Below are 27713 nucleotides of genomic sequence, written 5' to 3' on the forward strand. Positions count from 1 at the left end.
TGTATAGATTAGTTTTATCGCTCAAGTGGATTGTTGGTGAAGATTCGATTCTGACGCGCGCGGTGACCGAGCACCCATTTTTTTTTCTTTGCTTGCAAAAAAATATAAAATTGAGAATATTTAGATTAGTTTCCCAGTAACGCGTGTGCTCAACGCCATCTGCCGAGCGATCCACGCAACTAGCAGGTCCTGCGGCACCTCCCGCCGCGAGGCGCCAGTCCTGCGCCACGTGGTTCGGCATTGAAGGCGCCGCGCGGAGGTGCGGCAGGCTCTCTCTCTCTCTCTCTCTCTCTCTCTCTCTCTCTCTCTCTCTCTCTCTCTCTCAGGGACACCACACATTGCCTACCCCCGAGCCCTTGAGGTGTGATGTTCGCGTTAAGGCGCCCGCCTCGCCAGGGGTGTATGTGTGTCGGTGAGGCGGGATGATAGGTGCGACGCTCGCTGGTGCTTCTAGCGCGGTGTCTCCTCTGGACTGGCGCGCAGTCTTCTCGTCGTGCACAGGATAACTGTTTAGTTTGAGCGGTGACCTTAACGTTATACTGCGGAGAAATGAAGACAAATGCGTAATGCAAGTCCTTTGAGTGCTTTAAAGAATTTGTACCGGTTGTTTTACGTCTAAAAATTACTCTGAAGACATGCGTTTTAGACATTTTTCACTCTTCTAAAAATACAGTTTAAAAACTTCATCCGAAATCAAAAGTACGTTTCGGTCCTCAGCGAACTCTTAAATGCTTTTCGTAAGCAGACCCCGCTCGGATATCTCGAGTAGTTTTGAAATCGCGTTGTTTTTCCTGAAGCTCTGCGCACCGCGTGTGTGCCCGGGTGGGCGGGGGCCTTAACAGCCCTTGAGAGGCCAGTCCAGTCAGTGCTGTCTGCATGTGTCGGCGAGGCGGGAGGGCAAGGGCGAAGCTCGCCGGCGCTTCTAGCGCGGTGTCGACTCTAGGCGCACGGCTCTGAACTTCTCGTGCACGGGACAACCATGACACCCTGAGGAGAAGCCTAAGATGTCCATCAAGCTCTTTCCCTGCCCGAACACGCCCGAATATTCACCATCGGCCAACCTCGGGACTTGTTTTAATTTTGCGCAGGAAAATAATAATTCAAATATTAAAAGTGGTCGGCTAGGTTAGCTACATTAAAACACTTTAAAACACCATGGACGGTTAGTTAGGTTAGAATAGCTACATTAAAATAAACAGAGAAATATAAATATATATAAATAAACCCGAGGTTGGCCGAAGGTGAATATTCGGGCGTGTTCGGGCAGGGACAGAACTTGGACATCTTATGCTTCCCACACCTGAGAGGCAGCCGAAACATTACGTTGTGGATAAATAACAATAAAGTAGTAATTCAAGACCATTGAGTGCTTTCAGGAATTTGTACCGGGATTTTCACGTCTAAAAACTATTCCGTAAACATACGTTTTTAAAACTTTTCACTATCCTCAAAATACGTTTCAAAACGAATTATGAAGGAGAAAAAAAAAGAACAACTCACTCACCCTCAGCACATTTTTAAAAGTTTTTTCGAAAAATAACTAACTCAGATATCTTAAACATTTTTTTTATTGCGTGGGTTCTTCTGGAGCTCTACACGCCGTATGTGTTCCCAGGTAAGCGGGACACTTAGGACTGTGTTTTTTTTATACCTGCATGCTAGATCTTGACTTCATTCTCATTTGATACTGATCGTTCCATCAAAAGTATTTTAAGCATGTTCATTCAATGAGAGTGCACATATAAAAAATAACTGGATTGATATGTGGTTAATATTTAATCAGTAAAAAATTTGTTGTCTGTAAAGTCGGTTTACGGACGATAGTTTAACATGACAACGTCATAACAAAACATTGATGAAATGATTGATCCAGAAGAAAATGAAATATCATATTCGGCCTAAGACTAAGCCGTAATAGGTTTTTGCAACCAAACCATTTAGGCCTTAAGAATATTATATTCTTTGAGGAAGAAATTTTTTTGAATTTTTCTATCTTTTGTATGATAAAATCTACCTCTGCATACTTTTATGAATAAAATTGAATCATTTTAATTGAATTATCACTATTTTGTATGGATACAAAGAAGGAGTGAAATGAAATCAACAATTTAATTAATAAATTTACTTTTATTTGCATTCATTAATTCAAATATATTTATTAGTTTTGAAGTGTCGCGCGCGCCGTATTTATTTTTATAAGTACAAAAAAAACATTATAGCGGCCAGGATTCGATCCGTCAGCTTTTGAATTGGTATTCAGCGATGCTAACCGCACGGCCACGAGGCCATATTGGAAATAATTGTTTCAGATGTTATATATATGAAAATTTTGTTTAGTTTTGTGGAAGCTTTAAAACGTATTTGAATATTCAACATAACTTTTAAATAACCGTACCGATTGTGCTGAAAATCGGTGGACGATCGTTAAATTACATGATATTAATAATTCAAACGAAGAAACTATGATTGAAAAGTCAAATCGATGGTTGTTCCAATCGAGTGGAAGAGAGATGCCACGCATGCGTACAATGAGCATAACAGGACACATTCGTAGTGGGACATCCGTAGTGGGACAATGTGCGTTACGGGACACTTTTTCGTGCGTGCAGCCGGCGTTCATTGATTTATTAGACGTTGTCACGTCAAAAATTATGTTTTTAATTCCAAGAGAATTTTTTTTCCCCATGTGTTTTGTTGACTCAAAAAGCCGTTAGTTATATTTTAACACGCCAGGAAAATGTCAGCCTTGCACTTGGCCAAACCAACACAGACATGCCACGGACCATTCGGGCACTGCCGTACTCTCCCCTGCCACCCCTTCAGCAGAAGTTGTGGGATGAATGATTGGGTTTGCCGTCTGGACCGCATCTAGGTCATAGAGACTACTACAAGTGGTGGGATGAGGGTGGAGCAGTGACGGAATTCGTCTGGGGGAACGACAACGTCTTGTACAATAGACTATTTTTATTTAATTAAAATATATATATATATATTTAATGCTATGAGACATAGAGGTTTGAACCGGAGACCTGTAGTCGAAATGCTCTACCACTTTTTTGACGTGACAACGTCTAATAAATCGATGCTGCCGGCTGCACGCACGAAAAAGTGTCCCGTAACGCACATTATCCCGTTACGCTCATTGTACGCTTGCGCCGCATCTATCTCTCTTTCACTCGATTGGAACAATCATCGATTTGACTTTTTCGAGGCACATTAAACTTGAAACACTCCCATTCGTTTCCTACTTTTTCTATCATCGTACTATCCTTAACAGAATAACACAGATTGGAATAAGTTAAATAGCAAACATGTATAAAATTTAAAGTTAAAATAATCTCTTTGTTAAAGTAATAAACCTATTTGAATTAATGAGTGCAAATAAAAGTAAATTAACAATTAAATTGTAAATTGTAAATTGTAGATTTCATTTCACTCCTTCTTTGTATCCATACAAAATAGTGATAATTCAATAAAAAATTGATTCAATTTTATTCATAAAAGTATGCAATCATTTCATCAATGTTTTGTTATGACGTTGTAACGTTAAACTATCGTCCGTAAAACTACTTTACAGACAACCCATGTTTTTTTCTTCACAGATTATCGAATTAAATCATCACATCCACTCGACCACCGTGGGACCAGTTAGTTACTAGACAAGGAAGGGAGGTGAGGTGAGGGATAGAGACGCTGAAGAGACAACAACAAACAACGCGTGCAGGGGTTGGCGGACGCGGGCTGTTACCTTGTAGATGCCGTCCACCAGCTTGGTTATCTCCTCGGTCTCCATGTCGCCTGCGGACGCACGACTCACGCAAACACACGCACTGCGTGGAGGGGCACGTGACACGTGAGGGGGGAGGGGGGAGTGTCACAGGCGCTGCGGCATGGCCCTATGCTGCGCGCGCGCGAACTCGGGACTCTCGGACGAAACTGTCGCCCCGCTACAAGCACGACCGCCGCGGTGAAAGCCCGCCGCTGCACTGAGGCGAGCAGACAGTACAAGGATGGTGAGGGGGGAGAGGGGGGGGAGCCGGCCCGCGCATGCGCGGTGGAACGAACGCGGCGCACCTTTTACCCCTTCCTCCCGCGGCGCGCAGCAAACTTTCAAACACCGCCCGTCTGACAGTTACAATCGATGAGGAAAAAAAAAAATGAGGTTTGTCTGTAAAGTCGGTTGACGGACGATAATTTTACGTGATAACGTCATAAGAAAACAATTAATGAAAAAAATGCATACTTTTTTTTTAATTATCAAATATATTTTTTACTGTTCTTTTGCAAATTTAATTTAAATAATTTGTTTAAATATAAATCACGAACGATTAGTTTTAAAAAATCGCGTCTTTAACCTCTTTGATATTATAGAAGATTTTCTCGCACGCCGGTTGGCCGGTTCTGGCACGCTCGGCTCAGGCGGAACGTGATAACGAGTCATGCTTTTTTCGTCCGTGCAGCCGGCGTTCATCGATTTATAAAACGTTATCGCGTCAAAAAAAAAAGTATGAAGATGTTTCATTAATGTTACGGACGTGTGGTGCAACAGCCAATGAACAGAAGAGTAGGGTGCCATTTTGGCGGGACTCGAGAACTGTTCATATGTTTATATTGTCGAGTTATTACACTATGCATTCTTGCTTTAAAAATAAATTAATGGAATTTCTTAGAAAAAAACACTGGCGGTAAATATAACACAAAAAATTGTTAGAAATATTTGATATTATAATTATTTGGCGTAATAATAAACTAACTTTTAATTTGCATGCAAAGAATTAATAGAAATAAAATAAGGAAAGGACTTAAGTGATAATATATACGTTTCGTAAAGTATCAATTTCTAACAATTTAAAAATTAATAAATACTCAGTATTCAATTTTAACACGAGGACTGTTTTTTTTTTAATTCCGATGAGTTATATAAAAAAGACAAACATAAAAACATAAAACTTTTATTACCAAAAGTTCAGCAGGGTCTACTTATTTTTCTACATAATCCCCAAAAGGATCGAGGCATTTGTCGTATCGAAACCCAAGCTTCTCGATGCCTTCTCAGAAGAAGTTACCCGCCGGTGAATAGAGATACAGGGCCAGCGCCTGGGTCTCCCTCTCCCTCGCGACGCCTCTGTGAGGCGGGTGGACTAATAGCGCGGCGCATTCTGTACCCGGTATTCGCGAATCTTGCGACACTGCTTGACGCGGGACCCAGTGCGCTGCGTGATTACTGTCACGGGCGGAAAAAAACAGGTCCGTAAAGGATAGCTAAATTAAAATATATCTTTATTTATCAGCTAATATTTACACTGCTCGTCTCTTATCGCGCACCTGTGTCCCAACACACTGCCTCGCAATACTCACTGGTCCGCCGCGCACACAACACCATCCCCTATGCATACGAAGGCCTTCACTTGTGGACCGCCATCATTCATCAAGGGGTCGCTCACCCTCTTCGTCTTCGTCTCTTCGTCTAGAGATGAAACCTAGTACGGAAATCTATTATATCAATCAGTAAATTAATTGCTGATTTTTGACGTGATAACGTCTTATGAATCGATGAACGCCGGCTGCGCGCACGAAAAAATTGTCACGTTCCGCCTGAGCCGAGCGTGCAAGAACCGGCCAACCACCGTGCGAGAGAAAATCTTCTATAATATCAAACAGGTCAAGGCGGGCTTTTTTAACTAATTGTTCGTGATTATATTTAAACAAATTATTTAAATTAAATTTGCAAAAACTGTAAATAATATTTGAAAATTAAAAAAATATTGCAATTTTTCATCAATGTTTCCTTATGACGTTATCACGTAAAATTATCGTCCGTAAACCGACTTTTTTTAATTTTTAATTATTAGATTTTTTTCCGAATTTCGAAATAAATAATTGCGAATTCCCAGGATGACATAGGCTTTTTACTGGCGGCTGGTGGATGAGGAATTTAAGCCGCTTTCTTTATGATTTTTACCATGAAAAATTTATATCTAACATTATGACATACAAGTTCCAATAAACCTTTTTTTTTCTGCGCTAAATAAGGCTTGGTTAATAACCTAATCCAATACCTTTATACCAAAACCGAATTAATAAAGAATCAAAGTGCCGTGCTTGCAAATTTTTATTTTACAATTCTTTGTAAATTACAGATATTTTTACTTCGAAATGGGGTGGCTAAATACTGGATTAGACTGCCACCCCTTGCCACCCCTTGCCTGCCCTTAACGAACGCGTGAAGTGGCCCACCTGTCCGGACATACACGCGGTTCGCAGATCTTCAGAAGATACAGCACGATTTGAAAACAGTTAAACATATCCGAGCGGCGTCTTTTTGCGAAAAGCATTTTAGGAATACGCTGAGGGCAAATGGGTAGTTAGTTCTGTTTCCATATCTCATTTTTAACTGTATTTTTTAATGAGTTAAAAGGGCTAAAACGCGTGTTTACAGAACTATATTTAGATATGATACTCCCGGTAGAGATTCTTGAAATTTGCATTACACGTTTATCATCATTTTTCCGCCATAGAAAATGTTGGGAAAAGAAAGTACCTAATAAATATTCAAAACGTGCAATTAATTAACAGTGTTTAATCATCGCGAAGTTGATTCAACCGTTATTAAACATCTGAGGCAAAACTGTTAATTATTTCTCTGTTAGTCATCTCACAAATTAATTTACTTATGAAATCTTCATATTGCTTACGTTGACGATTTATATCAAAAGTGTAAATTATCTTGGTTTTCAGAATGCTAAATTTCTGGCAAAATATTTCAGTTAAAAACCACCACACAGTAAATGGAAAATTATAATTTAAAATAAATTAGTACAATGCAAGTTATGTGCATAGTTATTTGTCAACAGTTTTAAATTCCCAATTTTTTTCCTAAATAATAGAGTAAACGATAAGTTTTTGAGTAATAATTGTGTAAGTAAACAATTTAAGTGGACAAGATAACTATCAATAGGTTAAGTAATAAAGTTATAAATACATTAAGCAAGGAAAACAAGTTATGTATATAACTATATATATGTATATATATATAGTTTTATATATATAACTATATATATATGTATATATATAATATTGGCTTTTCTGTAGGGAGACGTTTGAAATGATGTCGACAAGCAAGTTTCAATTTTTCCGCATATAAGATTGCTCAAGTTCTTTTATAAATAAATTTCAGAAAAAGAGAACAAATTAGTCCTAACTGTGTTTTAGCCACGGGCAACCAGTGTTATTGAATCAAGCAGGACGCTGCGCCTGAAAATCGTTGTTGATGCAACCCGCATATCTGTACTGTAAGACGAGTAACATACAGGCAAAGAACCGGCCTTAGAAGGGTAAAGTCAAAGGCATGAAAATATCCTCGAAGTTGTACGCTTTTCACCTCATTACCAACGTAATTTGTGTTTGCGTAATGTTCCGCCGACCGAAACTAAACACCGTAATTCCACACCAACTCCAACTCCATCTCCGCCCAACTGTTTTTTTTTCCTTCAACCGAAACAAGAATAATCTACTGTCGGCTCATAACCTCGCCATGGTAACACGGAAAGTTACATGAACTAAATAAACTTCACTAAGTTGGTCACACTGAGGCGTCACCCAACCCAGGTATCAACCACGTAACGGTTTGTGACAATCTGCGCAATGCATTTTAAAGCCACAAAAGTAACTATTTAATGAATTCGTTCTTTCAAAGAGTCTTTCAGAGGAGAAGATCATTAAAATCAGCATCACTGATATACGCCATGGTTGATTTAAACGTATGGCCCAGAAAAACCTAAATTAGAAAGAGAAGATTACTTAAACACACGGAGAAAAAGCCAATATTAACTTATATCTAGAGCCACGGAATTTTCGCGCATTCATTTAGTCGCAAGCTAGAATGCAAACCTCCACACTGTCGCACTGTGTTCATGATTGGACCGCAGTTATCTGGACACGCCCCTCTACGACCGTGAGCCAACGCAAGTCCAGCTAGGAGAGAAGTAAGCGAATCAGGTAGTGCCAAATAACAAGGATAAAAATGTTCTCGCTAAGAAATGGTAAAGTAAACATGGGTCGAGCACACCTATAACTTTGAATTCTATCCTGAGGCCAGAGGAATCCGCGAAACTTCCGGGACTCTACTTATATCAAATGTTCAGTGCCAAGACACTACAGAGAATTCCGTGCAAGGAATTTAGTCAGGAATAAATATAATTACAGCACTGACTAACACAGTGGAATGACAACGAAGAGACAAAGGGAACAAGAACAGTAAATTCATACCAACAACAACCTGGCATAACACAGTGGCAGGAATATGGTCCCAACGGCGAGACTAAACAGGTAATACGGATAACACAACAAAAACCACAACAACACAGAGAAGCACAGAGAATTAAACTAAACATACACTTATTCTGGACAACGCAAAAGTACAGGCTTCCTAAAACCAAAAACAAAAATAAAACTTAATTCTTTGAAAAATTATAAGTTTGTTACAGATACTATATAAATAATAAACTAAGCTTGAATATTTTATTTCTGTATTATTGTTGATATATATACTTAAATGTATTGGTGAAGGAAGACGTTTGTGGTGGTGTTAATCGAAATAAGATACATGGGTAAGTTGTCACGACCTATTCATAGACTTCAATTGTTGATTAAATTGGAAATTAATGGAGGAAAAAGGTGGTAGTAACGAGGATTTTGAAAAAGCAAGGAGAGGTAACACGTGAAACTGTGTCAGATGCACGATGTGCTGACTATTAGACGTAGGAAACTGTTTTGAAACATTTGGAAGGGACTTAATGGGACACTATGATTGACTAACCTAACTAAAAACTAAGTGTGTTCGGGAGGGGTCTGTGTAGGTAAGGCTCGTAAGTGCGTCTCAGGCCGAAGCCTAAAGGCTATAATCACGCAGGGTATTAGCCATGCAGGAGGGGTAGCACGCATAATGCTCTTGGAGGGGATTGGCCAGCCATGGCAGCGATTGGCACCATGACTAACTCCTCTATCTTAACTCTCTAGAATTAAACTGGATAGGTCAGGCCCAGGTAAAGCTTGCACAGACACAGTTAACTGAAAGGAAAAGCCAGCACCGCCCAAACCAATGCCGACAGCAACGTCCAAGTTCCCGCCTCTTCTTAGTAGCTTCTTTCTACCCCGACTAGCTCTTCTTTCTGGATCATCCTTCTGTTTCCTGGAACCTAGTGATGTTTTACTGTACCATAGGTATTGAAGTAAGGGTTTGTCATGGTGTGTCAAAATGATTGCAGTACTTATTGAGAACAAAAAAAAACACTTTAAACACCACTGAAAACCTTCTTCTTTGAAAAAGTCTCGTTTTAAAATTTATTTTTGAAGAAATTTAGAGAAAATTTAACAATTATTTTAAAAAAAACCTATTCCTATAACAATTATATGTAACAGCCTTTTTGTGAATATACATGAACATTTGATGCATTGTGGAAGAGAACTAGTTTTTTTTTATTTGCTTGTTAACGGTAACTTTTTATAAAAAAAAATGGGATAAATAGCATTTAAAACTTGCCGTTGTCTCGGTTTATTTTTTCGAAGATCTATTTCCTGGTATTTTTTGGGTATAGGTGGAAATAAACCTAAATATTTTCACCTGTCTTTGTTATTATCTCATCAAGGTTTTTAAAACAGATTGCAAAATTTCACACACACAAGACTAAAAAGTAGAAAATTACAAATAAAAAATTATAATACACCACGTTTTTGAAATGAGCTAAAAAGTATAAATATTCAAAACGCCATTTGAAATTTTAAAATCCTACAAAATTTCCAGAAAATTTGAGTTCACGAATTTTCAATTACCTACTCTGATAATACTGGTAATATTTAAAACGAAAAACGTGGGGCGCCTGCAATACATAGCTATTTGTTAAACATTTTGATAATCAGTATTAAAGAGTAACAAATAATTGATGTCTTAATAGTTCAACTAACAATTTTATTGCACTGAAAATTATAAAGACTCATTTGTTTGTTTTTTAATTAATACATACTCTTTAAATTTTAAACAATTATGTATTAACAGTTTGACTGAAAATTCTGTAAAATTTGTTAGTCGAAATATTAATACAAAAATTATTTGTTGTATGCACCCCACGTTTTTCATTTCAAACATTACCGGTATTATCAGAGCTATTGAAAATTCACGAACACAAATTTTCGGGAAAATTTGTACGATTTTGAAATTTCAATGGGGTTTTTAATATGTATGAGACTAAGATAAATTATTTAATGCTTTTTTTAGTTCGTTTTAAAAACGTTGAATATTAAACATTTTATTATTTATTATATAAACCTAATGTATTACCAACAGATTCGTTAAATTCAAACATATGATTTTTTTTTTTAAGCTCACTAAATTTTCAACCCTTCGTGAACATAAATTTAACAAACAAAATTAATTCACTGCATTACACATATAACTTTTTTTTTAAGATTCTTTCAAACCCCTTGATTTACTTCAGGGATATGAAATGTTATTGTAAAATTAATCTTACCCTATTGTCACCCCTAAAACGGTTAAATTTCGAAAAACTGTGTGACTTTTTACGTGCGTTATTCATGCTTCGTTTACCTCCTATTATGATGGATGAAAATAAATAAATTATTTTTCATAAAATTGAATTTTTCCTTTTACCTCTCTTAGGGGTTAATATTCAGAAAATGGTAACACGTAATTAAGGTAATTAATCCTTTCACGGAGTTCTTTGTTATGTCTATATATTTGACATTTGACATCAGCTGATTTTGGCTTGTTTTCCAAGGGCGTCGCCAGGGGGGGTGGGGGGGGGGGGAGTTGCCTTAGAGATATAAAATAACCAGCTGCCCGACCTGGCTTCGCACAGCTATACTAATGGAAAAAAATTAAGCCACATCTCCCATTTACAGTAATGGTAAATAAAAAAATTCAGTGAAAATTTATTACAATGCTGTATAATGTGCCGGAGAGAAAATTAATAGCACCGATGATTTCCCGACTCGTGCACGCAACGTACAACTGATGTACCCGTACTTCGCTACGGCAGTCTACAGGCAGATCACTCTTGCGCCGCTCATTATACATGCCCCTCCTTGTGGGTACGCCACTGCCGCGCGATGCCCGTTGCCATGGAGACGCAGAAGGCATGAACAATGCAAAATCCTGTTCTCATGCGGACAAAGTACCCACTGTTGCCTGGTTTTAACCACCTATGGGATCTAATTTTCGGAAAATGTCATCCTGCGTAACATAAGGAACATTACTGTGAAGTTTCAAGTCTGTAAAATATATATACTTGAAAAAAAGGGCAATAAAAAACAAATTAAACCCAGAGAGAGGAAAAAACAATAGTTTAGGTTTGCGATTTAAAGTGATAAAAAGTATTTAAATACTAATTGAACTCTTATGAGGGTACTGATTGCTTCGTTGTTAATATCACACGGGTGTTTTTTACTTGTATGGGAAAATTAAGAATAATAAGGCATCTAGTGCGGGGCAACAATGTTAATAGGCAATAGGAAATAAACTTCTAGCGCCTGCGGCATTGTCAACACACACTTCGCACGTGTACTGCATGTTGTATATAACCCCCTCCAACGCATTTGATTCTAAATTGGACTTTTAGTAAGGATCCCTAATGTTATTGATAATATAATATAGCCTATAGCCTTCCTCGATAAATGTACTATCCAACACTGAAAGAATTTTTTCAAATCGGACCAGTGGTTCCTGAGATTATTGCGTTCAAACAAACAAACAAACAAACTCTTCAGCTTTATAATATTAGTATAGATGTAGCCAAATGCAAAAAAAAAAAAAACATACTTTTCACACAACTTGGAAACCCCCCCCCCCCCCTCCCCCCCCCCCTCCTAAGCCATCTGCTGGCAATCGGCTGGCGACGCCCTTGTTGTTTTCTGTGGGGTTTTTTTTTGTGTTCATCTTTCTAATCCATTTTCAAGGTTTTTCTGACATGCAGTATAAACCAGAAATGGCTACCTATGTCCACAATGTTTTTAATCATTATTCCTCGTCACATGGATCATTAAAGAAGGTAGTTAGTTGGAGGTTTTCGTTTGTTTACTTTTCATATTCCATATATTAACTTCCTCTTAATTAACTTCGGATGTGTTCAATTTAAACTCGCTCAGTAGTTCTCACATGATGCAGAAATAATTAGATCGCTGAAAAGATAATAAAGGGGGTAAAATGCTAAATCATTTTGCTCTAATATTTCGCATTTTTTGCACATTATAGAAAATTATTTCATAATATAACTATGTTTAGTTATTTATAAAAGTTTTCTTTCTACTGAACATGTTATTTTTTTTTTAAGAACTTAAAGGCAAATTTGTTAAGTCAGTCCTAGCATGCAATTAAAGCAGGAAATCACGTGGTATATAGTTTTGAATTAACCGTTCGGTTCCTATGTAGACTTCATCATAAGACTCTGTACTTTTAACATTTCATTCATAAATCAAAAACAATTAAGTTCTCCCAAAACCACGAATAGCTCAGGAGTCTTTGGTTTTGGAAAAACTTGGATTTTTTATACTAAAAATAATTAGTTTTAAGATTAAAGATATAAACCAACAGTAAATCCAAAATTATACCTATATCACATAATCTTATGCGCTCAGCAAATGTTAAGATTGATATAACAAACTAGGCAATAATAAAACAACATTAATTACTTTTTTAAATAGAAAAAAATCATTTTATAAAGAATATATTTAGTATTATGTGAAAGAACGCATAATATTAGAAGCAAAACAATTTCAGATAGGAGGCATTTTATGGACACTTGTAGTATTAGGCTGATCAATTCGCTATAATAATACTTCATTCCTCTCTAGTCCTTATAACTTAATACAATCTATCACATAATACGGCTCGCTCAAAAACGTATTTGGAAAGAGCGGGTTATGTACTGAGAACATGGATCAACGGAGTAATAAAAGGTAAACTACTGTATTTTCTTTTATCAGTCATTCCGGAACGTTTGGAAGTTTGTTACTGGACAGCAAAACCTGAGAATAATCAAACTTAGCTGTTTGATTGCTCCAAACAATTGCTTTTTGGACCAGTGTGATATCAGGAGATTATAAGAATCGGAGATGTGGCATGGTTGTGTATCGTTTATTTATTTAGTTTTACTAAGTACACTTCTTCTCTGATCCTAAATTGTATCGTGCTGCCAGTGAGCGCCGATATTATTGATAGATGATAAATAAAGTTCTGGGAACATGTGACTCAATAGTAGTAGTATATAATATTTCCGGCTACAGGGTTCAGGGTGTGGTAATGGTGGCGATGTCCGCCATCTTTTATTGTGGCGTCACGGCGTCCATCTTTTATGACTTTATGACCTTCAAAATTTGCCAAATATTTGCCTAAATTTCCAGTTTTTAGGGGAAAATTTCACCAAAATAAAATCTACACAGTCAAATATTCCCTTATTTCGAGGGAAATATTCCTGTATTGGGGAAAAATTCCCAGTTTTTATTCCCAAAAATTAAAAACAATTAAAATTCTAAATGCCTCAAAAGGCTTTTTCCTTAAAAGAAACGAAAATTCTCCTTCAGCAAGCCGCCCTAACCCGCTGAGGCCATGACCTTGACCGCCATTGTTGCATTTTTCATTACGGCCACCATCGTGAAAATCCGTATTTTTTAAGCTAAAATTAGGGGAAAAAATAAAATTCATAAAAAAAAATCTAAAAAATATGATAAAAATCATTCTATTTTGAATTTTGTCAGCCATTTTGAAAACTCGTTAACTTTTAAACAAGAAAATCGGGAATTTTTTTAAATAAAATTGTGTTAAAAGAATGATAAAAAAAAAGTAGTGTGTTCGAACCTGGCGAGGTTATTTGATTTAAAATAAAGGCGACAGATCGAACTCGCCGTGTTAACACATCGTAGGCTAGCCGCCATTTTTGTGGCAAGTATAATTCTGGCGTTGGTATAGCGTTTTAAACTTTGGGATGCTGCAGAGATCAGTTTTATGAAAATGAATGAGTTTCGTAAACGTTTTAGAGCCACTTGGTACTCGGCACCAAACTGTTCAAACAACAGTGGTCAACCTGAAAATTTGCCATTAAGGTTTAATGCGTGGACCTTACGTAACGAATGCATTCAGTTACGATTCATGCGTAGATTGGCTAGTGGTGAAGTATTATGAGACTGTGATTTTTTGTTGTGTTAGAGCGTGTTTAATTACCAGTATGTCATGGCGGCCATCTTGTTTCACTTGGTGGAGGACATGGGAAGCCTTCTTTTCACAGACGAGAGAGCCAACGCCCGATCGTGCATCTTCGTTTTTTTTTTTTTTGGTTCATTCCATTGCAAATAAATATGGCGGTGTTGATAAAATAATACTGACGACAGTCGTCGTACCCTCCCAGATACAGAGGCCGTACCTGGCCACCGACGCGGGCCTGAGGGGGCCTATTTTCCCCCCCAGTGAACCCCAGTGTGTGCGACGGCCAGGGACGCACCCGCGTGCGCCCTAGCATGCCAACGAGTGTTTTTTCTATGTGACTTTATCTTTTATTTCAGTGTGTATATATTTGTAAACGATTAAGGGATTTGAATGTGTGTAATTAACTTATTTTATTTATTATTCATTGTGCAAGTTCGCTGTGTAATTAATGTCTCGTGTATGTCTTTGTAAATAATTCAATAACTTTTTCTGAAGTGCTTCGCCGTAGTATGTAATTGCAGCCTGGCGCGCCGCGGGACGGAGCTCTCTCCCACGCCGGCCGATTTTCCCCTCCCTCCCCGCCACCCGCGGGCGCCGGCCCGCGGGCGAGCGGGGAGAGGCAGTCGCGTCCTGGTCTCGAGCGGAGACAGACGTGTTCGTTGCTCCGCGAGCCGCGCACGTTGCGCTCGGGATTGAACGTTCGCTCAGTCCGCAGTCGGTCACGGCAGCTGAGCTGCCACCGCGAATCAGCTTAGCATTGTTAACTTACGAGTCATCGGGAGACGTGTCTAGCGGGCAGTTTCTACAACGCGAACGTGGTGCTACGAGTCTCTGAACTTTTCGCCGTCCACGGAACATTACGTAACGGGCCGCGTATGTACAGCGTTCCGTCTTCGGGCCCTTTCTCACTGGGTCAGCCTAGCATTAGTAAACTTTACGATTCGCGCCGAAACGTATTTGAGAACCGCCCCGTCATCAGGGAGTCCGTGTCGCCGTGGTAGGGCACTTGTTCCGCGACGGTTCCGCCAGGCTGCGGCAGGACTTTATAAGCGTTAATAAAAGACGGCTCGTGAAATTCGTTAATGCCGTGTTCTGCTTGCGACAACCTACCAACATTCCTCGCAATCACTTCACTCTCCCTCCAGGTCCCGCCTTTCCCGGTCCCGGCCACGTTGGCCTGGACCCACACCTCTCCGACGAGGGCAGTACGGGCATAACAGGACATTTATTTCAACGGGAAAACGGGGACCTGAAGCCGAGGGACGTCATTTGGCGCCCAACTAGTGTGGCCGTAAGCATACGCAAGCGCACGCAAGCGCACGCAAGCGCACGCAAGCGCGCAGGTGCAGGACAGAACGGAAGCAGGTGCGGCTGCGCGGCGTGGGAGCGGCTCGAATTCGAGACGTCGCGCCGGCGCGCCGGCGGGAGATAACGCAGCGCGGGAACGGCGCGAACACGAGACGTTTCGGCGAGAGATAGCGCGTCGTGGGGGACAGAAATACAAGACGGCGGTGCAGCGGTATCCCGGACTGAAGATAACGCGCTGGGGAGGATCGTATTGTATTACTGGGGGAGATTGTGTTCACGATCCGCGGATCAGTAGCACAGGAGGACAGGATGGCGTGGAAACAGGCGGGACAAGAAAGATACGATCTAATCAGTTTCGAAACGGACTTGTGTGAGGAGGGAGACTCCGCGAAAATGGACGTAAAAAACGAGGTTTGCGGGTCCGGCGGCGCGGCCGAGGGCGCAAACAGCACGGACAGCACAGTTGAGGACAGTAAACGGGAACAGGGGGACAGGCACGCGGACGCAGATGGGCCGGTAGTGCGGTACGTGAGCACGCAGTTTGAGTTGCCAGAGTTTGCGGGGAAAGACAACGAGGACCCGCGGGAGTTTTTGCGGGAGTGTGAACACCTCCTAAAACTGTACGAAGTGCGACGGGCGGAGTGGACGCCGCGAGTGGCGGGACAGCTCCGCGGCGAGGCAAGGAACTGGTGGTCAATGGCCGGGAGTTTTGATACCGAGTGGGGACATTTTGTGCGCCAAGTCAAAACTAGGTTTGATAACGATCAGGCGCGGGCAATGTGTTTGCGGACATTTTATTGCCGAAACCAGGAGGAGGACGAGAGTGCAGAGCAGTTCATTTACGAGAAGTTACGCATGTTCCGCCGATTGGGGACAAGTGGGGACGTGAGTGCGGCGTTGCCAACCATTGTCGAACAATTGCTGCCAGAGTTTCGCCCCTTCATGAGGACGGCTGCTGGTCGTGACACGGAGGAGTTCGTGGCCCTCGCCCGCGTGATCGAACGTGACATGTCGCAGTGGAGGACGGCACTCAGGGGCGCGAGAGCTCCCCGTGCTCGCTCGGGGCCGCGAGGGGTCACCGTCACAGAGGTCACGGACAGTGACTTGACCGTGGTGAGCTACGCCGGCGGCGCGGGACCGCGCAGGACAACAGACCGCGGTGGCACCAGGGAACGCCCGGAACCAGCTGCGACAGGAGGAGGACGTCACGAGCGGACAGATACGAGAGAGAGGGACGAACGTCCGCCGCGATGCCGTTTTTGCCCGGACGCGTACCATTGGCATCGCCTCTGCCCCACCAGAGCCGCGTGGGAGGAGGCGCGCGAAGGCAACACGTCGCAGGCGGGAAACGCAGGACCGGGGGCGGAGGGACAACTGGGTGCCGCTCCCCGGCCCGCCAGCCACCGGCAGTCCCAGTAACTGACAGAACACGTCGACCACCACCGGCGCCTACCGCACTAACGTCCTGTATGCCGCCGGGAAGCAGGGGACAACGGGACTACTCCTCATCAGCTGTCCCCATGCCGAGGCAACTGCGGGGACAGCTGACTGCCGGCGCCACCACCGCGGCCCTGAGGCCGGGTATACCAGGGCCGGACCAGCCGCCTCGTCGACACGCCGTCGACGGGGTGGACAACCAGAGCGTCAGCGCAGGCATCCCGCCGGCCATCTCCGTGCAGGGACAGCTGACTGCCGGCGCCACCACCGCGGCCCTGAGGCCGGTTATACCAGGGCCGGACCAGCCGCCTCGTCGACACGCCGTCGACGGGGTGGACAATCAGAGCATCAGCGCAGGCGTCCCGCCGGCCATCTCCGGGCAGGGACAGCTGACTGCCGGCGCCACCACCGCGGCCCTGAGGCCGGGTGTACCAGGGCCGGACCAGCCGCCTCGTCGACACGCCGTCGACGGGGTGGACAATCAGAGCATCAGCGCAGGCATCCCGCCGACCATCTCCGGGCAGGGACAGCTGACTGCCGGCGCCACCACCGCGGCCCTGAGGCCGGGTATACCAGGGCCGGACCAGCCGCCTCGTCGATACGCCGTCGACGGGGCGGACAACCAGAGCATCAGCGCAGGCATCCCGCCGGCCATCTCCGTGCAGGGACAGCTGACTGCCGGCGCCACCGCCGCGGCCCTGAGGCCGGTTATACCAGGGCCGGACCAGCCGCCTCGTCGACCTGTCGTCGACGAGGTGGACCACCGGAACGTCAACACGTCGGCGCCGGAGCGAGCCGCGGACCTCGCCGCGAGTTCCCCACGCCCGGACGGCCAGGTGGCCGGGGGCGGTGGGGGACAGACGACTGCACAGCTGGGGCAGGTCGGCCCCGAGGAGCCGGAGCTGCTGCGAATTCCTGTCCGCGCTAACGGGCGGGAGATGCTGGCCCTGGTGGACACCGCCGCCAGCCGAACCTACATCGCGGCCCACCTGGTGGGAGCGGAGGCAGTGACACCGCGGAGGGAGCTGGTGCAGCTGGCCACCAGGGATGCCGTCGTTGCAGCAGGGGGCATCACTCAGGTAACAATGAGCATCGTTGGTCACGTTAGCCACGTCGAGGCCTGGGTGGTCCCCGAGCTCCGCGAGGGGCTGATTCTGGGGGTCCCATGGCTGCACGAGGTCGACGCCACCGTGGAAGTACGAGCTGGCCGGATGCACTTCGGCACCCAGGGGCGCTGGACGGTGTACGGCGTGCACCAGGTTCCCCCCAGTCCCCCTCAGTCAGTCATTCGCCTAGAAGACCTTCAGCACGGTGTTCCAGAGGAGTACGTCGATGTCATCAACCATGTCCTCACCTCTCAGGCACAGGTATTTGCGGCCGCGGACCGGCTACGACGGACAAACGTGACGGAGCACCGGATACCGATGGTACCGCACCGCCCTCCCTTTGAGAAGGTATACGGATTTGGCATCCGGGAACGGGAGGCCATACAGACTCAAATTGACGAGATGTTACGTGACGGGGTAGTGGAACCCAGCACCTCCCCGTATAACTCACGGGTGGTGCTGGCCACCAAGAAAGACGGAAGTCTACGCTTTTGCGTAAACTTCAAGGCGATAAACAAACTGACCATTCCCGCCCCGCCCCCGCAGATCAATATCACAGACGCACTGGCAGGACTGGGGGACGCCACTATTTTCACGACACTAGACTTAAAATCAGGCTACTGGCAGGTGCCGGTATGTCTGGAGGACCGCCCTAAGACGGCATTTACGGCACCAGACGGTCGACGTTACCAGTTCTGCGCCATGCCGTTTGGTCTCATGGACGCCCCTGCCACGTTCCAGGCCCTGATGGTACGTGTTCTGGATGGGTACATTGGTGAGTTCGCCAGTGCCTATCTGGACGACGTTATCATCTGGTCCAGGACGTGGGAGGAACACGCGCACCATCTGGCATTGGTGCTAGAACGTATGGCCAGACACGGACTGACGTGCGCCCCAAAGAAATGCCACATTGGGGCCACGGAAATAGAGTTCCTAGGACACATAGTGACGGCGGAGGGGTGCCGCCCCCGACCTGAGCAGTTGGAGCTAATAGAGGGAAAGGGGGCACCGAAGACCAGGAAGCAGCTCCAGAAGCTGCTGGGGCTGCTCAACTGGCTGCGGTCCTTCGTCCCCGACTTCGCCACGGTGACGGCCCCGATGACGGACCTACTGTCGCCGAAGACTAAGTTCCGGTGGACCCCCGCCGCGGACGAGGCCTTGCGACAGGTGAAGCGCCGGTTCAGGAACTGTCACACGCTCTCACGCCTGGTGCCCAGCCGCCCCATCTTCATCCAGACGGATGCGAGTCAGGAGGGGATGGGGGCGGTGTTGTACCAGATGGATGACCGGGGCGAGAGGCGCGTGATCGAGTACGCCAGCGCCAAGTTTGGGCAGGCTGAGCGGAAGTATCACGTGAATGAGCAAGAGTGCCTTGCGGTGGTCTGGGCCCTACAGAGGTACCGTCACCACGTCGAGGGCCGCTCATTCACGCTGAGAACCGACAGCCAATGCCTCCGCTGGTTGGACTCCGCTCAGGGCCGGAAGTCTAAGTTCACTCGGTGGGCCATGCTGATCCAGGAATTCTCGTTCACGGTCGAGCACATTCCTGGACGTGAAAATCAGTTGGCCGACGAGTTGTCCCGGAATCCGGACCCTGAGAATGAGTTCCACGACGACCAGGGCTGGGAGGAAGTGCTCCTCCCTGAGCGTGAGCGCGGGGTAGAGGACTCGGTGCCGCGACCGTGCGCGTTGTACGCGCTGACAAGCCCCACTGCTCCTGCACCTGACGCGCGACCCGAGACTATGACTGACCTGCTGGCGTGGGTCCACGCGGCGCAACTCCGGGACCCCGACACCCGGACCCGACTGACAGAGTGTGGGGAGGGGGTGATACCGGGCTGCCGGAGCCTGAACGGGGTGCTCCAGACCGGGGGGGCTCACAGGTCGAGCGGGTGGCGGACCCACGTGCCGCCCGAGGCCAGGCGCTGGGTCCTGTGCTACCTGCATGACCACCCCCTGGCGGGACACCCGGGCGCGGAGCAGACGCTGCGTGAGGTCAGACGGACGTTCCGCTGGCCTGGCGACGCGGCAGAAGTAAGACGCTACGTGCGGGCCTGCCTGCGTTGCCAGGAGCGGAAGTCCAGGCGACCCGACGGCAAGGAGCAGCAGGTCCCACGACGGCCCCGGAATCCCTTCCACACTGTGGCGGTGGATATTATGGGGCCGTATCCTCGCACGTCCCGTGGTCGGCGATTCATTGTTGTGGTCACGGATGTCTTCACCCGCTGGGCGGAGGCGTTCGCAGTACCAAACGTGAAGGCCGGCACCGTGATTGCCCTGCTCGAGCGCGAGTTCTTCCCGCGATACGGGTACCCCGCGGTCCTGCTGACGGACAACGGGGTGCAGTTCACGGGGAGAAGCTGGCGAGTGTCCTGCGCGGGTTGGGGGGTGGAGCATCACACGACGCCCACCTACCATCCGCGCGCGAATCCGACCGAAAGGCGGAATCAGGACATTAAAACTCAGCTGCGCATCCGGTTGGACGAGGACCACACCAAGTGGGACCTGCACCTGCCGACGCTGCTGTTTTGCCTGCGCCGTCGGACGAACGCGGTCACGGGCCATTCCCCCGCTGAACTGGTGCAGGGCCGGAACCTCGCCCTGCCCGGGGAAGCGCGCGCAACCCCCGACTTGCACAACATGACCACGGACGATCTGCGCGAAGACGCCCGACGTCGCCAAGCTGACTACCTGACTAGACGTACGCCGCAGACGCACCAGCCCCCAGCACGACTAGAGCCTGGCCAGCAGGTGTTTGTTAAGTGTCATCACCTGTCGGCTGGCGAGCGGGGCTTTTGCGCCAGTCTGGCTCCTAAGTGGGCGGGGCCACAGGAGATCGTAGACAGACTGGGCACCACCTCGTACCTCGTGCGTCGCGCCGACGGACGGACAACTAAGGTGCACAGGGACGACATTCGACTGATAGGCGACCCGCACGACGAGTACGACCACGACGACAGCGGACCAGTGGACGGTGACGAGGCCGAGGATGACGTCACCGAAGGTGTACTGGCCGACCTCGGCGCCCCTGTGGTGGTACCGCCGGAGCCGGACCTGGGACGTCGACGGGGACACGCCCAACCCAGGTCACTGCGGGGGGTTGGCAGGGACGTTGACAGGGACGACGACACACGGGACGGGACCGATGACAACGTCGCAGTAGGAGTCCTGGTCGACCTCGATGACCCCGTGGTGACGCCACCGGAACCGGATCAGGGACGTCGACGGGGACACGCCTACCCCGGGTCACGGCGAGTGGCAGGCGAGAACGCTGACGGGGACGGTGACATACGGGACAGGACCGATGACAACGTCGCAGTAGGAGTCCTGGTCGACCTCGGTGACCCCGTGGTGACGCCACCGGAGCCGGATCAGGGACGTCGACGGGGACACGCCCACCCCAGGTCACTGCGGGGGGTTGGCAGGGACGTTGACAGGGACGACGACACACGGGACGGGACCGATGACAACGTCGCAGTAGGAGTCCTGGTCGACCTCGATGACCCCGTGGTGACGCCACCGGAACCGGATCAGGGACGTCGACGGGGACACGCCTACCCCGGGTCACGGCGAGTGGCAGGCGAGAACGCTGACGGGGACGGTGACACACGGGACAGGACCGATGACAACGTCGCAGTAGGAGTCCTGGTCGACCTCGGTGACCCCGTGGTGACGCCACCGGAGCCGGATCAGGGACGTCGACGAGGACACGCCCACCCCAAGTCACTGCGGGGGGTTGGCAGGAACGTTGACAGGGACGACGACACCTGGGGCACGACACATGGACGGGCCCCCACGACGACACCGACTCAGCCTCCTACGGGGGGACAGCAAAAGGGGAACGGTGGTTGGCAACTGGCAAGAGGGGGCGGGGAACGGACGCCCGTCAGAAGGGGCGGAAGGGGTCCGCGTGGCGCAAGCATGGCAGAGCTGGAGCGCTTTGTGGACCGGGTGCTCCCGCCTGATGACGTCAGCGCCTACGCCAACGACACTGATGGACCGCTCATCGAGGACGTAACACATGACAACACTGCTCAGGGCGACCTGGTCGACCTGAGTGAACCAGTGGTGACGTTGCCGGAGCCTACCCAGAGACGTGGACGGAGGTACGTCCACTCCTGGGAACGGCGGGTGACGGGGACGGACGTGAGCAAGGACGTGACAGACGGGGTAACGGTCCGGCTCCTCAGTGGGGAGGGCGATGTCGACAGGGCCCAGCAGGTGGTCCTGGACTTGCCTTCCGGGGAGCCGAGGATGACCGCTCACGCGGGGAGGGGACCGGCGTTGCGCCGGTCCACGCGTGAGAAGACGGCCCCCCACTACCTCCGGGACTACGAGTGGGGGAGTCAGCGCAAACCCCGCGACGTAAGACAAACGACCGACGGGGGGTTACGCTGCAGCGTGATGCAGCTCCTGCCCCAGTTTGCCCGACCCGGACGGAATGACGTGACGAGCTCCGACGACCAGACAAGTGGCCGGACGCGGACGCAGCTGCCGGTCTAGGTCGGCGTCGGGGGCCAGGACGGCCTCGGGAGAGGGGGGGCATATGACGACAGTCGTCGTACCCTCCCAGATACAGAGGCCGTACCTGGCCACCGACGCGGGCCTGAGGGGGCCTATTTTCCCCCCCAGTGAACCCCAGTGTGTGCGACGGCCAGGGACGCACCCGCGTGCGCCCTAGCATGCCAACGAGTGTTTTTTCTATGTGACTTTATCTTTTATTTCAGTGTGTATATATTTGTAAACGATTAAGGGATTTGAATGTGTGTAATTAACTTATTTTATTTATTATTCATTGTGCAAGTTCGCTGTGTAATTAATGTCTCGTGTATGTCTTTGTAAATAATTCAATAACTTTTTCTGAAGTGCTTCGCCGTAGTATGTAATTGCAGCCTGGCGCGCCGCGGGACGGAGCTCTCTCCCACGCCGGCCGATTTTCCCCTCCCTCCCCGCCACCCGCGGGCGCCGGCCCGCGGGCGAGCGGGGAGAGGCAGTCGCGTCCTGGTCTCGAGCGGAGACAGACGTGTTCGTTGCTCCGCGAGCCGCGCACGTTGCGCTCGGGATTGAACGTTCGCTCAGTCCGCAGTCGGTCACGGCAGCTGAGCTGCCACCGCGAATCAGCTTAGCATTGTTAACTTACGAGTCATCGGGAGACGTGTCTAGCGGGCAGTTTCTACAACGCGAACGTGGTGCTACGAGTCTCTGAACTTTTCGCCGTCCACGGAACATTACGTAACGGGCCGCGTATGTACAGCGTTCCGTCTTCGGGCCCTTTCTCACTGGGTCAGCCTAGCATTAGTAAACTTTACGATTCGCGCCGAAACGTATTTGAGAACCGCCCCGTCATCAGGGAGTCCGTGTCGCCGTGGTAGGGCACTTGTTCCGCGACGGTTCCGCCAGGCTGCGGCAGGACTTTATAAGCGTTAATAAAAGACGGCTCGTGAAATTCGTTAATGCCGTGTTCTGCTTGCGACAACCTACCAACATTCCTCGCAATCACTTCACTCTCCCTCCAGGTCCCGCCTTTCCCGGTCCCGGCCACGTTGGCCTGGACCCACACCTCTCCGACGAGGGCAGTACGGGCATAACAGGACATTTATTTCAACGGGAAAACGGGGACCTGAAGCCGAGGGACGTCAATACTAATGGTCAATTAGGTTAGGTTAGCTACATTATAAATACTTTAAAACACACATAATTAAGATAACAAATAGAAGAAGGAAAGTAACAGCCACATTTTACATGTTGTGGAATCAACATTGCAGAACTTAGGTATAGTTACTAGGTTGCCACGTTATTATTACTTACAGTATTACATCTATAGGAAATCTGAAGAAGCTTCTTTGATCTTGGCGAACTCGACAGCAGACAGTCGAAAAGTTGGCCGCCATGTTTGTGGCGTGTGCGCTGCTCATAAACACATGTTGAATGCTACGTTTTCCTGAAGTATGGATCATTATTCCGTAAAATTTCTACTCGACACATAATTATATTTCACACAAATAAAGTATTTCATAAGTTGCCTATGCAAACATGCCGTCACACACGGACAATTGTGGACGGTTGATTTGGTTAGGACAGCTACATTAAAGATACGGAAAAAAAGCATGAACTTCGGGTTTTGGCTCTCTCGTCTGTGAAAAGAAGGGTTCACTGAAGGACATTATCTTGGATCCAAAATTATTTTTTTCATCTGCTTAAGTGTGCTAGTGTAATATTAGTTTAATTTGTATCCACTAGAGTGCAGTATTTATCAACTTGACTTCCCCTATCTTGTGTGCCATCTTAAAAATCCGTAATTTTAATGCTAGAAATTTGGTGAAAATTCAAAAAATTATTTAAAAAATCACTTGTTCAAATAATGATTGGTTCGATCCCTAGACGATGCACAAATTAAAAGGAATTTTAGGAAAAAATTGCTTATTAAAAGTGGCTTGAATCCTAAATTTGCTTAAATTCCTAGTCTACCTGCCTCCAGTAAGCCAATGATGGCATATTGATGCCATTTTAGAAAATTCGTGATAGTTCACCTAGAAATTCAGAAAACATTCCAAAACTCATCAATAAATCACTCAATGTACCTACTAATTTCTTTAGATTTATTCATGTTGTCAGCTTGATCCTTAAAATGGATGCAAAAAAAATTTTAATTTAATTATAATTACCATTAAAGTGACAAGTTTAAAAAAAATAATGTAATTTCTACAAGTAAAAATTAAATAAAAAAATTACAACCACTTCTCTTTTCTACAATCTTTTTAGAATGTGAAGCGAGACCTTTACATGACTTGACATGTGGTTTCAGGGCAGTTCTACATGACAGTCGATTAACCAGGCACGTCCAGATGTTGGCTAGACACCTTCAGTCAGTGACCACGCATGAAATCGGCGGCCAGGAACATTCAGTTTGTGGCCAGGTATGTCCAATCGGTGGCCATGCACATCATTCGGTTGGGTCGTTACCACAACGCCGAACGTACAATAACGCAGAATCTACAATAACGCCAAATGCCAAATTGACCACAACGCCGACAGCTAGAAAACTGCTGTGTATGTACCACAACGCCAAAATACAGTAACGGCGAAAAATGTTGCTGCGGGGGGGGGGCCACAGGAGCAAAATGAAAAACAACTGAATGAATTTGTGTGTGTTTCTTCAATGTATCTTAACGCCGAAATACCACAGCCTAGCCTAGCCTAGCCTAGCCTAGCCTAGCCTAGCCTAGCCTAGCCTAGCCTAGCCTAGCCTAGCCTAGCCTAGCCTAGCCTAGCCTAGCCTAGCCTAGCCTAGCCTAGCCTAGCCTAGCCTAGCCTAGCCTAGGCTAGGCTAGCCTAACCTAACCTAACCTTTGTGGCAGTCCTGCAATGACATTTTTCGGCATTAATGTATTTCGGCGTTGTGATTCGGCGTTGTGGTACACAGCAGTTTTCGAGCTGTCGGCGTTGTAGTCAATTTGCCATTCGGCGTTATGGTATTCGGCGTTATTGTACGTTCAGCGTTGTGGTGCATCCCCCATTCGGTTTGCCAGGCATGTCTAGTTGTAAGCAAGACATGTCCAGTTGTAGGCAAGACACGTCCAGTTGTAGGCGAGACACATTACCATTATGTTAGGCATTTCCAGTTTTCGGACTGGCTAACATGACCAGTTGGTGGCCAGACACATCCATTTGTTGATGAGACATCTCCAGTCAAGTGGCAAGACAAATCCAGTCTATGACCAGTCACTTCTTGGAAGTAAGCTATTCATGTCAAGTTGGTGACCATGCAGAAGGTTGGAATGGCTATCACATCCAGTTGGTGGCAAGGTATGTCAAGTCGATGGCCAACCACATCCAGGTGCATCCAGTAGGTGGTCAAACACATCCAATCAGTAGTGAAGAGGTATTTTTCATCGATACTCGGCAAACATTTTAAACCGTTCATGTACAAGCATCTCTGAACCAAGAGGTATTATTTGTCGATACGTGACCAACATTTTAAAAAGGCCATGTTTTATGTCAGGCGTACAGACCAGTCATCTCCGAACCACGAGGCCAATCATGTCCTGAGTACAAACTCATCGATGCTCATTCATCATAAAAAAAAAAAAACACATTCTAAAAAAGAAAGCACATTCGTCAAAAAGGAAGTACATTATAAAAAGGAAGCATGTTAAAAAAAAAAGCACATTTAATGAAAAGGACACACATTTGTACGAAAATCAACTTATCTCATACAAAAAAAAATTTACAAGTAGTTTCTATTCCTGTCAACAGATTTCGACACACATTGTTTTGAGGTAATTATTGTTCATTTTTATGACGGATGCGGGATGCTCACTCATGATCACAAGAGAAGGATAGCTTTTCTAGACATCAAGTAGAAGGAAGTTTGTCTTGCATGAGAGTGTTTCTCAGCTGTTTCAATGAATAGTAACCCACTCAGCAATGTATTTTTTATTTGATGTGTTGTACAGGCAATCATTCTTTCATGTGGGATGCGGGATGCTCACTCACAATCGCAAGAGGATGGCTTCGCTAGACATCAAGGAGAAGGAAGTTGCATGATAGTGTTTCTTGTTTCTAAGGCATAGAAGTCAACTCAGTAATGAATCTTTTTTTTGTCTAAAGTCCACCTGATAAAATATTTAAGTGTGATATGGTAACAGTAACTGATCAATTGAACAAAACTCTAAAAAAACAAAATTGGAACTACTAAACATGGAGAAAAATGTTTGACTGATTGTGTAGTATCAATTTTTATCTGGTGCAGACACTGTTTCAAATTTAATTTATTGTATTCTACTTTTCTTTTAGTGACAATAAAATTAATATGACAAAAAAATTCAAGATGCTATGTTGATAGTCTATAATCCTTATAAATTTTATTGTAATTATTCTCAGTAAGTTTTAAGCTGTGACTGATTTTATGTCCTCAATGGTTAATCAAGTTTTTTTCATATTTTTTATGTTCATTTTTTCTCTATGACGAGGAAACCTATATCTCGAAACTAAGTAAATTTTTGTGCACAGTACGTAATTTCTAAGGTTTTAAAATAAAAGCCTAAACAAAATATTTTTGATCAGTTTTTATAATGCAAACGACAGTGATTTTTTTGTTCAAACTTTTGTTGAAGAAAGGTAGGATCACAAGTCATTACATTAATTACTGTATATATATTAAGATTATTAAGGCAAAATCTCACCATAATTTGTTTAATCAACAAAACTGAAACCACATCTGCAAGCCAGGGATATATAACAACTTACATGCAAAGTAGTGATAATATGTTGCTTGTCCTAAAGGTCTAGTTCTGTCATTCGTCCTAAAGTAATTTGTTATAAACTTAAGACAACCTAAAATGCATTCAGGAAAAACCAATTTTTCCAAAAATTAAGTTGCTATAACCAATTTTAAGACAACATTAGAATAAACTGATGTAGGGTACACAATACAGTCAAACCTCTATCTATCGTTTTTCAGGGGACCAACAAAAAAATTCAGTTAATGTGGACATTCAATAGATGTGGACTTCACTCTAAGAATTTTTTAAAAATATTTCAACCTCAAAATTAGTGTCAGAAATATATCAGTTACTTATCATTAAAGTTAAATCAGTTGAAAAATAAATAAAAATGGAAGTATTTTACTTAATTCAATTTACCCTTGC

The 27713-nt window shown here is 45.8% G+C and overlaps 2 protein-coding genes and 1 long non-coding RNA gene across 7 annotated transcripts in view; 2 read left to right on the forward strand and 1 right to left on the reverse strand.

The window, feature by feature from the left end:
- LOC134532068 (uncharacterized) overlaps nt 1-3988 on the reverse strand; it is a 422005-nt gene extending 418017 nt beyond the window's left edge. Inside the window, exon 1 of one of the 2 annotated variants that reach the window (XM_063368249.1) lies at nt 3749-3988. In XM_063368249.1, coding sequence (XP_063224319.1) covers nt 3749-3793 — 45 coding nt within the window. In that variant the 5' untranslated portion in view covers nt 3794-3988. The remainder of the gene's footprint in view (nt 1-3748) is intronic. The other variant, XM_063368250.1, reaches the window with a different exon arrangement.
- Nucleotides 1-27713, forward strand: part of LOC134532070 (uncharacterized) — a 566709-nt gene that overhangs the window by 341652 nt on the left and 197344 nt on the right. For 2 of the 4 annotated variants that reach the window (XM_063368256.1, XM_063368260.1), the window contains exon 1: nt 14259-14263. The exons of the other annotated variants lie outside the window; for them this stretch is intronic. The gene's annotated coding sequence lies outside the window, so the exon portion shown is untranslated. Of the gene's footprint in view, nt 1-14258; nt 14264-27713 lie in introns of those variants that run through there. 4 annotated transcript variants of the gene reach the window in all.
- On the forward strand, nt 23948-26881 carry LOC134532061 (uncharacterized). The gene is made up of 3 exons (XR_010075122.1): nt 23948-24009; nt 24869-24980; nt 26520-26881. It is a non-coding gene; the product is annotated as an uncharacterized LOC134532061 (long non-coding RNA).

This window comes from Bacillus rossius, chromosome 5 (genome assembly GCF_032445375.1).
Source record: "Bacillus rossius redtenbacheri isolate Brsri chromosome 5, Brsri_v3, whole genome shotgun sequence".
Taxonomy (NCBI): Eukaryota; Metazoa; Arthropoda; class Insecta; order Phasmatodea; family Bacillidae; genus Bacillus; species Bacillus rossius.